Source organism: Corapipo altera, unplaced genomic scaffold, assembly GCF_003945725.1.
Source record: "Corapipo altera isolate COAL_440 unplaced genomic scaffold, ASM394572v1 343, whole genome shotgun sequence".
NCBI classification, from domain to species: Eukaryota; Metazoa; Chordata; class Aves; order Passeriformes; family Pipridae; genus Corapipo; species Corapipo altera.
In genome coordinates this window covers 2,594,658-2,608,479 of record NW_020884913.1, presented here as the reverse complement: position 1 = coordinate 2,608,479, position 13,822 = coordinate 2,594,658, and the positions used below count along the sequence as shown (strand labels likewise).

The 13,822-nt window shown below is 47.0% G+C and overlaps 2 protein-coding genes across 6 annotated transcripts in view; one reads left to right on the top strand and one right to left on the bottom strand.

The window, feature by feature from the left end:
• Window positions 1-2,111: 2,111 nt before the first annotated feature.
• DDX5 (DEAD-box helicase 5) lies at window positions 2,112-9,504 on the bottom strand. 2 transcript variants are annotated; one of them, XM_027654676.1, is made up of 13 exons: window positions 9,385-9,504; window positions 7,821-7,986; window positions 7,581-7,677; window positions 7,350-7,483; window positions 7,162-7,227; window positions 6,575-6,716; window positions 6,336-6,496; window positions 5,981-6,153; window positions 5,682-5,792; window positions 5,412-5,473; window positions 5,260-5,319; window positions 3,783-4,007; window positions 2,112-3,276 (listed from the first exon to the last, which is right to left on the bottom strand). In XM_027654676.1, the coding sequence occupies exons 1-13, from the start codon at window positions 9,390-9,392 to the stop codon at window positions 2,891-2,893; spliced, it is 1,791 nt and encodes a 596-aa protein (XP_027510477.1). In that variant the 5' UTR covers window positions 9,393-9,504; the 3' UTR covers window positions 2,112-2,890. The 2 variants fall into 2 exon arrangements, with proteins under 2 accessions (XP_027510477.1, XP_027510476.1); XM_027654675.1 differs by having other exon boundaries at window positions 9,361-9,502.
• A 3,135-nt stretch (window positions 9,505-12,639) lies between these two features.
• CEP95 (centrosomal protein 95) overlaps window positions 12,640-13,822 on the top strand; it is a 16,485-nt gene continuing 15,302 nt past the window's right edge. For all 4 annotated transcript variants that reach the window (XM_027654665.1, XM_027654667.1, XM_027654666.1 and 1 more), the window contains exons 1-2: window positions 12,640-12,767; window positions 13,634-13,762. In XM_027654665.1, coding sequence (XP_027510466.1) covers window positions 12,728-12,767; window positions 13,634-13,762 — 169 coding nt within the window. In that variant the 5' untranslated portion in view covers window positions 12,640-12,727. The remainder of the gene's footprint in view (window positions 12,768-13,633; window positions 13,763-13,822) is intronic.

The following is a 13,822-nucleotide window of genomic DNA, read 5'->3' as shown; positions in this document are numbered from 1 at the left end:
GGCGGCTGCGCATGCGCGAGGGCACAGCCAGGGCCCGCCCCGCCGGGACCCTCGACCTTGGACCCGACCCTGAGCCGAGCTCGATGCCATCCTCAGAGTTCATTATCTGTGCCATCCTCAGAGTTCATTATCTGTGCTATCCTCAGAGTTCATTATCTGTGCCCAGCCGGAATCTTTGCGCCTTTTGTAAACGTAATGGTGCCGTTGGATAGCTTCAACAAAGAAACTGGTGTCTTCAAGCTGGACTTCCTCGCCTTTCGTAAACGTAGCTAATGTCGTCAGGTAACTTATAATAGAAGTTGTGTAATATAGAACTTTGCGTTTTGAGCATTCCAGATCACACAAATAAACATGCATTAGGTAGGCAGAGCATATGTAGCAGGTAGGAGGGTTGGTGTGAATTTTGCTGTATAAAAGATGTCCCTTTTTAACCCGTATTTTTGGAAGCCTCCACCTTGCACCCTGCGCAGAATAAACGTCTTCTTTCTAAACCGAACTATGTGTCTGTGCTTAGAGAGCACCTAAAATCGGCAACAAGGTGCCACAGGGTCACATCTCACCTTCCCCTCTCGGACACGGAGGTCCAGAGCTCTGGAGAGGCTAGAAGGGCCAGTGGGGTGGGAAAGACCCTGCTGTGATGGGAACATGGGACAGCTGCCCGCGGACATTCCAGGGGAAAAGCCCATCCCCGGGGCAGCCACCGGCCTGAGGCACATCAAGGCAGAGCGCGGGGCTCCTGCCAAGAGGGCGGGTGAGGCCCCTTCGCTCCTCGGGGCTCTCGAGTTCACGCTGGCAGAGCAGAGGCAGTGCAGTGGAAATTTCCATAGTCGCTGCATCACGAGTTCGTAGCGGCGCCAGGAGGAGGAGCGTGAGACGGGAACCATTCTGCGGGCTGGAGTCATGAAAGGCTCGGGCTGGGATAATCCCCGCGCCGGTTCTCCTGCTCAGCCCCCACACCCCAGGGCCCAGGACTGAAAAGACGCATTAGTAGGGCACTGGGTCAGCCGGAGGAGCTGCTGCTCCTGGGTGGAAAAGTATTGCAAGGCATTTTATGTCTAAGGCAGATCTGCCATGAGCTCAGTTCTACCAGAGTAGCAAAGCTGTTTAGCAGAGCTCATCTCTTTTCACCATTTTATGTGCAAATGTTATGAGTGCCCACCTGACACTTCCCCCAGATGATCGTCATTTGACAAGCAAAAAATACAAGTGGAAAGAGGCTGTTTAGGTTTTGCATCAATGTTAAATACCCTAATCTATCAGTTTTAAGTCACAAGCTGTAAATTTACTATTTTAATACTAAAACCCCTTTATACTGAAGTTTTAAAAACGAAGCTTTCAAATGCATTTTGTTTCAGGCCACTGACCTGGAAACTTAAGGATTAAGTCATACTTCAGTGATAAGTAACCTACTTCCTTGTCTTTTGACACTGGTGACACTGGGCAAAGGCAATGTTGCAGAGCCAATTAAAAAAATAAAGCAACACCTTGCCAACCGCAGTTTTAAACTCAAGTGTGGTAGTTTCAAGCCTCTGGATGTTCTCACAACAGCAAATGATCACAAAATACTGTCAAGTGATAAAACTCCACAGAAAAGGAGGAAACAATTATGAGGCAGATTAGGCTGTGTTAAAGAACATCACAAGCTGAGCCTCAGAGGGAAACAATCACCAAGGGCTAAGCACAGACTAATCAAAAAAGATTTTAAGTGTAAAAGAAATAGTCTAACTTGGGTTTAAAGTAACCTAGAAAGAATCTTGTAGACTCAACTTGAACACATTAAGCTGTAATTAAGCATTGTTAAACTTGAAACTCATCACTGTTACTGGTAAACAAGTGAGAGGAAGGAACTGAAAGTTAGTATTAACTGGAATTTTAATAACTGTACTTGAAAGCATTAAGCACTTTAACCCCAGGATCAAGTATTATTCCAGCTCTGCTCATCAAGGAAACGCTGTTGCTTCACTCAGCATGGGCAGTGCTTTGAGATTAGAGTCATTTGCACATATTAAGTCTTAAAAATAAAAAAAAAAAAAATCCATGAGGCACATTCATGGATCAACAGCCCACTTCCCTCCGCCCGCTTCCATAAAGAAATCACTGCTCAATACCGGTTTAAGTATAATTTGAAGTTTTAATACTAAGATCTTCCCGTTTCTCTGAAGCTCAGAAGCCTGCATGCTAACTCACAAGGCCTGGCAGCTGTGGGTACACGACACTCAAGCCTGGTCTGCACATATGCTCGTGTGAAGGCGACGGTTACTGTGCTGCAGAAGCTTCCTACGCTCGTAGCAGCTCGTTAGCAACACCACTACAGAGTTTTGATCTTCTCCAAGAACTGGCCCTACGCTAGTGAGACAAGGAAGAACACTGTTTCCAACACTTTCTTAGAAGCCAGCCTAAATTTTCTTCCCCGTCGAAGCAGAGCCTGCCATGCTAAGCAATCTAGCCCAATCAAGGCAAGGCTGGTTTTTGTATAAGCTTAAATGTTTAATCAGACACAGTTGAGAAACCTTTCTAGAATTTAATATAAAAACATTTTGACATTCCATTAATGTAAAGTTGTGCACATGTTGAGAAAATTGTCATCTGAAAGAAAATTCGGTCTTCAAATATCTTTATTGGAAGGCCATGCACTGCCTTCTGGTACTGTATTTCAAATCACTGTACATTTACTTTGAAAACACTGTCTGCATTTTCTAGTACAAAAAACTAAAAATTGTTTCAGGAATGTAGAGAAATATTCAACTTAAATAGCGAAAAAGTGCACCATAATTACTGCTGCACTGCAGTCATTTCTGCGTTTCCCATTTTCTTAAATAACTATCCTGTTTTGATAACACACAATATAAAGAGCAATTATGAAAAACTGAGACATTTAAATTACACTAAGTTATTGAGAATAACTTGTGGGCATGGGGTAACCTATCATAGGAGCAGCACCAGTGGCAGGGTAGGCGTACTGCTGCTGGTTCATGCCATTGTGCATGTTGGCAATGTTGGAGCCGTACTGCTGCTCGTAGCCGTTCTGGTACGCTCCTGCGGGGTTACCGCCCGCCCTGAAGCCAGCCTGCATCCCTGCAGCTGCAAAGCCATTCCCAAAGGGAGTTCCATTGCTGAAACTCTGGGCACTGTAGGCCCCGTTCTGAGTTTTGGCTCCGAAGTCTCTCTTGCCTAGCGCGCCATAGGTTCTCTCAAAGTTCTCCCTCTCTCTAAAGCTACTAAATCCACCCCTTTTGCCCGCAGAGTATCTGTCACGGCGATCCCCTCGGGAGCGACCTAGTGAGAGAGACAAGACAGTTACACGGATTACAGAGGCTGTCTGAGTTCACCTCATCACGTTGAGTTCACCTCATCACGTTTCCTTTTCTGGCCCAGCAATGCAAATCTACTCTGAGGACAGTCACACACTCTGCCCGTAACACGAGTGGTGGATTCCAGGCAAAATGGCACTTTCACCTTGCCAGCAGGACACTTGGGTCCATCCACCTTTCCAAACCATGGGAGAGAAGGCCACAAAACTGAGGCCACAAGTGTTTTATTTCTGACCAAATCAGAAGTGCCTCTTTGGCCAGCACTAGCCATAAGTGCTCCACAGCACAACCTGGGAGCATCTGGGTGCTGTTTTTTGTTATTGCTTTTTATAAATACCTTCTGAAGTCACCATAACTGGTAACTAAACCACCTTCCACATCCACTTTGGAGAGAGACTGGAGGTGGAATTTGAGTTTCCTCTTTGTTCTCAGAGGAAAGCTATACACACTTAGATCAAGAACAGCACTTACCTGACCCTCTGTCTTCAATCAGCTGAAGCAATTTGGGGTTGATGGCTTGATTAGCCTCCCGAAGCACAGAGATGAGGTCATTTACTTGCTTAATATTGTTAGGAGTAAAGAATGTGTATGCTGTGCCTGTTTTGGTACTGCGGGCAGTTCGTCCAATTCGGTGGATATAGTCCTCTGAGGAGTTAGGGTAGTCATAATTGATGACAAATTTCACATCTTCCACATCTGTAAAGTGTTGCAGTGTGGCAAAAAGCGAAGTACAAAGTTTTGCACACCACAACAGCCAAATCGAAGATAAACATTAGACAAGAGTATTTTAAAGGGAATAATGGCTGCAAAGAACAGTGTTAGAATCATCCATTTCTGCAAGAGTATTGTGGAAGAGAAAGTAATGCACACTCCGTCTGATCCCGTCTCATCACCCACCCTGTGAGCCAAAACCTTACCATAAGGAGTATGCATTTGCTTGTCATTCCCAACTCAAGAGTCCCCTTTACAAATCATCAAGTGACATCTGAAAGCTTCTTGCAGTAGGGCCACTAAATCTCACAGCAGCCTCTTCATGTGCTCATTTGAGGACCTTAGAGTAAAAACATACAAGGTCCTTCACATACACACTCATTAGAAGCTCAAAAAAAAAATGGGCCACACTGCTCGTCTTGCCAAGACCTTTGAACCGCAGCTGCAAGAAAAACATACCTGTCCCCCCAAAGTCACCAAGTTGTTTTTATGCACTGTGTCTCGTCTAGGCAAGCGCTTCCAAGAAGCCAGGGTTCACTTGAGAATGTGTCTCTCTCTGGCAGGTCTCGACATGACGACTATGTATAGGTGGAGGAACTCCGACTTTCAAAGGCATTTGAAAAGCCATTGCTTTCCTGCCCCACTTGTTAAAGTGAGAGGTGGAGTTTTATTCTCAGATTTCATGTGCCAGTACTCACCAATTTGCACAAGGCTTAGTACGTTTTAAAGCTGCTCTCTCCATTTCATGGTTGAAAAAAATTTCATTGAACATTGAAGTTTAAAATTATGTCCTTCAACATTTCAAAAAAACTCACTGAAATTCAAAGACCCACAGATCACAGCAAACAGTATGCACAAAACTAACAGTACTGCACCATGGCAAATCATGCAAAGCATGGAGAGAAGAGAAATACCAGGGCAAAGTGAACTGTGAATGAAACTGCTTATTTCATGAGAGAACAGTTTATGGGGTAGTAGTTTAAAGGATGATCTTTGCCTTTTGAAGATTACTGGCACACAATGCTCTCAGTTTTCACCTCTCTATTTGACTGGAAGCAGCCAGCCGATCATTTCCACTAGTCCTCCATCCCCCTCGAGTCCTCCGATTGTCATGCCTAGGCCTTGCCACAAAGACTGCACCTTTATGTGAAGAAAACTTAGAAAAATGCAGAGGTTAAAGAAAGCAATAGACTTTCTTTAAAAGCTTTGGGCAACTGGCATTACGAGTTGTACTAACCTAGACCTCTGGATGCAACATCTGTAGCAATCAGGATTGGTGCTTTCCCATGTTTGAATTCTGTAACACAAGAAATGAATCAGTCCCCTCCTTCAGTAACACAGAGCAGATGCTTTGCAGGAATGCTCTGCAGAAAGTGCTGAAATACTCACCATTTAGAACCCAGTCCCGCTCCTGCTGACTTTTGTCACCATGAATACCCATCGCTGGCCACCTGAAAATAGAGAGTTTGATTGACCCAAGACCATCCCTTCACAGTGGGTTCTGTAGTCAAAGACAGGGCTCCTGGCAAATTGCCAAGTTAATCTGAGCATTATAATTAACACCCAGTGTCCCTATTTGACAGTTTTGATACCAGTTAGGAATCAAGAGCCCACTCAGGCAGGTCAACAGGGCTCAGTGAAGTCCCAGCTGTTACTCACCCATCTCTCCTCATCTTCCTGGTGAGATCATCACAACGCCTTTTGGTTTCCACAAAAACAATTGTTTTGTTTTCCTTCTCACTCATGATTTCCTCCATCAAACGAATAAGCCTGTTATGAAGAGATGATGGTTAGAGTTCAGACTGATTTGTACTGTGCAAGTTTAAACAGTCTGATTTGTAGATTTTTAGTAGTCTCAGACTGGTGTCAAAAATCCATCAAGACAAATTCATTTCGCAGTTCATAAACTAAAACTGACCATTAGAAAACACAATGCTTTGCCCCCACACACTGCTTACTTGTCATCTTTCTCTACATCGTGACACACATCCACAATCTGCAGAATGTTGTGGTTTGCACTGAGTTCCAGTGCACCAATGTTGATGTGCACGTATTCTTTCAAGAAGTCTTCAGCCAGCTGCCTCACTTCCTTGGGCCATGTGGCACTCCACATCAGAGTCTGCCTGTCAGGCTGCAGAAGGATCAAGTCAGTACAAGATCAACATGGGTCAAATGCCAAACCAAAAAAAAAAAAAAATCTACCCAGGTAAGCATGAGAAAGTTAATTGAGTTAATTGCATTGTCCTTCCTTTAATAAGCACAGGGGCATTTTTTTATGCAATAATGATAAATGCATGAATTATTTATACTTACTCTAATCTGATCCACAATTTTTCTGATTTGAGGTTCAAATCCCATGTCAAGCATCCTGTCAGCTTCATCAAGGACAAGGTAAGTACACCTCCTGAGATTGGTCTTTCCAGCTTCTAAGAAGTCTATAAGTCTTCCAGGTGTTGCAATGCAGATTTCCACACCTAAAAATCAAGCAGTCCAGTGAGCTGAAGCAGCTTTCACGTGACCTCAGACAGATGTGCACCAGGACTGATCCATACCTCTCTCCAGGTCACGGATTTGTGGTCCCTTTGGAGCACCTCCATAGATACAGGTGGACTTCAAGCGGCACGCTCTGCTGTACTCAGCAGCCACCTGCTGCACCTGCTGGGCCAGCTCACGGGTCGGGGCCAGCACAAGACACTGGAAACAACATGCCCAGCTTTTAGTCCAACACCCATTGAAAGGTGGGAGTCTGACTCTAGTTTTGAGTGGAAAGTTTGTCACATATTCCTTCAGTGCCAGAATGACTGGATTTAAGAGGCCAAACCAGCAAGCCAAGTTACCTGGCATCTCAACTGCCACCAAACACTGACCTATGCCATGTGCAAAGATAGCTGAAAGTCCCTGGCTTCCAGGGGGTAGCAATTTCCAAAATGCAACATCTAGCCCTGTTCTACACTATTGTATGGACAATCCAATCAGAGCTTATAGAATCTTCTTGGAAGACTACACAACAGGGAACCACTTCAGTCATGTACAGGAACACAATGCAGCTATGCACTCTCATGAGCATGGACAATTTGGACTGTAAAAACCAACCACATTCCCTAGAAGTTAAGATCCCCTTTCATTTAGGAATACTCACAATGGGTCCATCTCCTCGCTCCAGGAATGGCTGGTGATTTATATGCACAATGGCAGGCAATAAGTACTGTTTGGAAGAAAGAAAAGTCTCGTTACAGTCTCTCCCCAGAAGTGTTCAGCCTGCACTAAGCCAGGCCACACTGTCACTGCTGAAATTCAGCAGTATTCCAGGCTACAATCAAAACTTACAGAGAGAGTTTTCCCTGATCCAGTCTGTGCCACTCCGACCATATCCAATCCACTCAATGCAACAGGCCAACCTTGTGCTTGGATAGCAGTTGGTTCAGTGAAGTTCTGCCTCTGAATTACTTCCATAACGTTTGCTTGCAGAGAAAATTAAAATATATTAACTTAGATGTTGCCCTAATCCAGCCTGAAGAACAACAAGTTCTGTGAAACAGTAAGCTGGTCTTCACTTACCAGGGAAGTTAGCTTCATAAAAGTTGATAATTGGTTTTGGACAGTTATGGCCCCTAACAGTGACCTCTTTGCTGGCTCTGTACTGTTCAACTTCTTGCTGCAAAACAAAACGCCCATTATTGGAAATCAGCTTGGACACCAAGGTTATATTTTAAGTTAGCCCACGTGTGCCTGCTGGGCCTCATGACCCTCAGTGTGTTTGCACTTTCTGTTTACTTTTGAGTCAGATCAGGTACGTACCTGAGTACGTCTAACTACATCAGGATGTTCTTGATAGAAGTTCTTCTCAAATTTGGGCAGCTCATCTAAATTCCATTTCTTTTTTGTAAGTTTTTCCCCAGGGTTTCCAAATTTCTTTCCAGACAGAGGTCCACCTCTACTTCCTCCAAAACGGGGGGCTCCAAACCTAGGGAGAAAGAATGTAACGTAGAATCCAAGAGAAACATTTTGGTCTTCTTACAGGAGTTAACCACCATTTTTGTGGTTCACCCTGTAACTTTACAATTTGGATGTATAATCCCTACCTACTTTAAGATACTGAAACTTTAAAAAACATACTTTAAGCTGCAGATGCCACAACCTGCCTTGCTACGATTCTTATTCAGAAGCTAAGGTAACACGTCTTTCCATTTTCCATAAAATGCAACCGAAAAGCAAGTTACAACAGGCAAAGCAAGGCCATAAAACCTTTGCATTACCCCGTGATCAAAATGGATTCCCACACCGGTGACACTCCCTTTGCTGAAAGCGGGCAGGGGCAGTTATGAAACACTGGGGTAACTTTGCCATAGACCGTTTTTTTTGTATCCTAGAAGACACACTTCTCTGAACAACGTTTTATAAGGCCATACGTTTTATTAGCATTTTGTGTTGGGAGCACGCTGATCCCCAACGCCCCGAGGCGCAGCTCGGAGCCGTGCGCTGGATCCCAGCGCGGGGCTCCCTCCCCTGCCCCGATCGCTTCCCAATTTTGGCCGGGCGGGCGCCGGGAGCGAGATCCTTCCCAGCACAACACAGCGCTCCCCGAGCGGCCGCTGCTTCCTGCCAGCGCTGTTTCCTTTGTCTCTCATTTCTGTCTACGCCACATTTTCCAGCCGCTGCCATTTTAGAGCCGGGGCTGGGCGGGGGGAGGAGGAGGAGGAACAAAGGCAGCAGCAGCACAGCCGGCATTTTGATTCCCCTCAGCCACCGCATGGCGGGGCCGGCCATTAACATCCGCTTACACAACACAAAGCGGAGCCGGCCGGCTCCTGCCGGCCACAGCCCGAGCTTCGGGAGGGGGAAGGGAGCGAGGGGAACCGCCCTGCCGAGCGCTCCCCGCGGCTCCGGCACCGTCAACCCACTGACCCACAAACCTCCCGCCCGCCCGCCGCTGCCGGCGGGGTGAACCGGGCTCTGCGGGGGCCATCCATGTTCGAGGGGGTGTCCCCGGAGGAGTGAGGGGCGAGTATTTCTTCCCCCCCGACTTAAAAAAAAAAAAAAAATAAAAAAAAATCCCCCACCCGCGGCCGCCCCCTCAGCGGTCTCACACCTGCGGGGCTGCGCTGAGGTGGAGGGACCGAGCCCAGACCGCCCCGCCGCCCACGTTCGGTGGCCTAAAAAAAACCAGGTCCCCTCCCCCCGCCGGCCCTCGCGGCGGGAGCGCTGAGGGAAGGGCTCAGGGCCCAACCCCCGCCCCGCCGCCATCTTAAACGGCTGAAAAACAACCCCGGAGCCCCACGGGCGGGCTCAGAGTCCGGACGCTGGCGGCGGCTGGCGCCGGCCGGGCCCCCGGACTCACCCTCTATCCCTGTCGCTGGAATACCCGGGCATGGCGATGGTGGCGGTGGGCGAGGCGATCCCGGTCACTTAAAGTGGGTGACGAACAGTTGTGTACGATGAGGCGCCGCTGGCGGGGGCCGCTCACTGTGAGCGCGCGGCCCCGCGGACGCCGGTTATATAGGGGGGTGCGGGGGCTGCCGGGAGCCGGCGCGTGACGCACGCGTGGGCCCCGCCCCCGCCGTTATGTAAGTGGCCCGAGCCGGCCCCGAGGCCCCGCCCCTTTCCGCGTGGGCGCGGCCTCGGCTCGCCCGACTGACCGGCTTTGAGCTCGCGGCCGGAAGTTCCCCTCCCCTCGGGGGCGGTGCCTGCGCTGACGTCACTGCCCGCAGCGCCCCCTCCCTCCCGGGAGCCTCGTTCTCACTCAGGGGTCTCGGCCTGAGGGGTTGGGGATGGAGAAGATGTGGAGAAGATGGAGATTTTCCCCCTCCATAATTGAAACCTTTCGACAGCCTTCCGTGTTTAAAACGCCGCTTGGCTCCTCCTGCAGTTTTTGACAGGGCAGACCTGGAACCTTCCGCCTGCACTGCAGCCCCTCGAGTTCTCATAAATCCATATATAGTCCATGTGAACTGCTTGTGAAAATCCTGAAAGGGCTTCCTCACATAAAGCTCAGGGTCGAGAGGAGCCTGAGCTTTTAGCTAATAACTGATACTTCATGTTAGATAAGCCACATGCCCACCTGTGACTTTCACTCTTGGAAGGACTCAGATGTGCAGATCTTCACCATGGCGAGTTAGACTCACAGTAACTGATCATTAAATGCTTCCTAGTTCTTTTAGGCTGTTACCCGTTGCTGTTTATAAATGTTACATATACGTGTCTGTAAACAGTTAGCTCAGTGTTATCTTTTCGAATTCCAAGCAGGGCCAGTAACCTGACTCAAAGGTCACCCGGAGTGGTGCGCTGAGGGGAGGTTGTGTGGGCAGAGGGCAGATAAAAACATCCAATACCCCCAGTGGACACTGAGTTTTTCACCTGCCCAGCTTTGCCAGGTGAGGAACAACCTGAATGTCCGGGTACCTCAGGATTTACACACATAAAAGTTGAAGTATAAACACCAGCAGCCACCTGTTCCAGGCAGAGGGATGAAAACCAAAACAACATAAGGAAGAACTGCCATAACAACACTCTCCATTTATATCCTCCCACCTTCTAGCAATCCGTGATATAAGGCTTTTCTGAGACAAAAATAACTGCATTTGATGGCCATTTCTCCACATTTTGGTTCTATTTATGCCCTTAGCTTCTAAGATACCATGACAATGTGTTTCACAGTTTGACTGTACGCAACCTGAAAAACATTTACTTTCATTTTCAACATATTGCCACGTAAGAAAAAAAGGACATAAATCAAAACGAGTTATTAGAAATGGTAATAATTTTCTATTTATTTATACCCTTTGTGGACATTAATATCTTGCAAGTCACCTTCTCTACAGACAAAAGCTGTAGTCTAATTTTTCCTCTTTTTAAAGCAATTCCACACTTCTAAGTATCCTTGCCATTTTCTATTTATTGACACGAAATTCAGAGTATTTATGGTCTGGACCCCATAGAGATTTACATAATGAAAGTATAAAGATGTTTTTGATCTGTTCTGCATTATTTTCTAACAATTTTTTCTTTTTTTTTTTTTGGATTGTTGCTGAGAACAGAGCAAGGTTTGCAAGGCTAGATTTTTCCACGACATCTCCCTCGAACATAACACTTCAGTCAGGCTTATCTTTGTTTATGAATAGCCACAGCTGCTTGCCCTTCAGCAATCTGGAATTCCACCTCTTTTACTTGTAATTAACTTTTTCTCTTAGTAGCACTCCAATTTGACCAGTTTTGTTAATACTATCCCTGCAAATTTCTAATAGAGGAACCTCTCCAATTTTTTTCAGTATGGACTTACTGATTTAATATGGCTTTTGAAAGATTTTTCTCCCCAAATGCTTCTTTTAACACTCTATATCTACTGACCCTACAGACTTCCTGTTTCTGAGGAGTCTGAAAAAGGTTTTTGCAAAGGCTGCAAAAATAACAAATTATCTGAGTTTTTCTTGTTCTATTACATTCATTTTAACACAGCTAATTTGATTTTTTTGTTTGTGCATAATGGTGGCTCCTGTTTCTGTGCTGTTTAATCTTTCTAAGGTTTTAAAGCATTGAAAAGACTAAACAAAAGCCTCGCCTCTGCCTTGCCTGCAAGCATTTAGTCTGCAAGGAACTCCTTTCGATTTCCTTTATGAAAAACTTCCTCATTTTTCTGTTCCACCCAAGTTAAACACCATCGATTTTCCTGTTTTCTCTTCCTAATTTGAGCCAATATATGGAAACAAAACAGAGCTTTACAGAGCTGTGTGTGTATCAAACTGCAATCCATGTTTAGTTTAGCGTCATAGCACTGATGTGTTTGCTTACCTGCACAAAAGCTCTTTTGTGTTCCTAAGATGATGTGTGGATTTGGATTTATATCTACACATGACACCCGGGGGCTGCTGGAGCTCACATCGCTGAGGTTTATTTGCTGCCAGTCATTGTTCTCACAGCCATAACTGGGATCTCAGCTGCTTCTCTTATGCTCCGGGACTTTAAGGACAAAGGGCACCGTTTTATCCTAGCTTTGCGTGACTTGATGCAACACGGAAATTCCAGAATTCCTAAGAAGCGTGTGGAATACTGTTGCTCAGTGAGGAAGATAACACATTTTCACCATCCAGCCTTCCCAAAAAACTGTATACTAACAGCTAATAGAGTAAGTTTCACTAGGCAAATCGTTCTAAATCTTGTTTTTAATTAAGGTTTTAACGCTCTTTCCATGCACAGAAGCCATGAAAACCTGGATCACCTGGCAATTAACACCAAATCCCCGGTAACAGACACACCGGCCGCCAAACGCCCCAGGCCAGGGCCTCAAGGTCAAGTACTGGAACCTTCGCCAGGCCGGCCTCTCCCCACCTATTTCACCGAGAAAACGCCCACAGCCGCCTCGGTTCAGGTGACGGAGGCGGAACCGCCCGGGCACCCCCCACACGCACCGCCGCCATTTTACACCGGCAGCGCCCTCGGAAGCCAGGGGCGCTCCCGGGGCTGATTCGTCATGCGCAGAGCGCTCAGGGGGCTGCGGCACCGGCCGGGGGGGATCAGGGGGAGCCGTGAGGGGACTGAAAACACCGCCCGCAGAGCGGGACCGGGACAGGAACAGGAACCGGGACCACCCCAGGGACCGGGACAGGGACAGCGCCCTCCCTTGGCATACGTGGCGGGTGGCCCCGCCCCTTCCTGCACCGCCCTCCCAATCAGCGCGGGGGACGCGTTTTAAATGGCGGGGGCGGGGGCCGATGGCCGTTGGTGCCGCCATGGGCAGCGCTGAGGGCACAGGTAGGGCCGCGCTCCCTCGGGGCACTGACCGCCGCTCCCCGAGGGCTCTTGAGGGCACCGACTGCCGCTCCCCGGGGCTTGCCGTGTCCCTGTTCGGTCCTTCGCTGCGCGGCCTTGCGGTGGGGCGGGTCCCGGTCCCGCGGCTCCGGGGAGCCGCCTTCTCTCTACCTCGTCGCCCCCCAGCGAATCCAACTGTAAGAGATCACAGGCTAAGGGAGATAAAGACTTTAGTTCTTCCAAGTTGATGTTTGACAAGGAAGAAAGAGGATATATATACCTCAAAGCAGTTCGAATCCAGGACTCAAAGTTTTGGGAAAATCAGGCTGTTAATGCACATCTCATTGTACTCCTCAGAGCATGAAGTTGGTGGGACCTGCTCCATGTTCTTGTAATCCCTAAAAAACTAATAAAAGTAATCCTAGAATCTGGCATGCCTGGGGAATATTTACATTCGCAGTGATATCATTGCCTAAGAGTATTAGAGAACCTGGGCTTGTAAGAGAAGCTCCTGCTTTTCAAAAGAGTACCTGTCATTTCTGATTATTGATAAACAGCATATCAAAGCTTCATAAATTCTTCAAGGATTGGAATTCCTGGCTACGAGGCCACATCCAAATTTGTTTTCCATTATATGAAAGAAAAAAGTAACCTGCCCAGCCTGTGGTACTTTAGTGCCCTTCAGCTCGAAAGTCCAGTGACTGTACTTGTACAATATGTTCAATATTTTGGGTGATTGGAATGGCCTGGCTGAGTTTGACCACCTCTGGTGGAGTCAAAGACATTTACAGGGGCTCCATCTTTAACTAACCATGTCCTTATTTCAGTGTCTTTCAGTTCTGACATGTTAATGTTTTACTTCTTAATAGATTGGGTTGATGTTGCCAATGATCTTTTAAGGAGCTGTCACATAAACCTGCACATAAAGCATCTCTCAGAATGTGGTGCTGACGTGTTTGTTCGTCTTTACGAGTCAATCTTAGGAGAAAAAGTACCAGGTAGGAATGATAATTTTTAAATCTTTTTATTTTTGTCACTGTGTATTCTGTAATGAAAAA

What these genes read in the sequence shown, in the direction of transcription:
- DDX5 (XM_027654675.1), bottom strand. Translation starts at nt 9,392, where the DNA reads ATGCCCGGGTATTCCAGCGACAGGGATAGAGG. An exon ending in TCCAGCGACAGGGATAGAGG is followed by an intron (nt 7,987 to 9,360) that starts GTGAGTCCGGGG and finishes CTTTCTCCCTAG; the next exon opens with GTTTGGAGCCCCCCGTTTTG. An exon ending in TTATGAAGCTAACTTCCCTG is followed by an intron (nt 7,484 to 7,580) that starts GTAAGTGAAGAC and finishes TTTCTCTGCAAG; the next exon opens with CAAACGTTATGGAAGTAATT.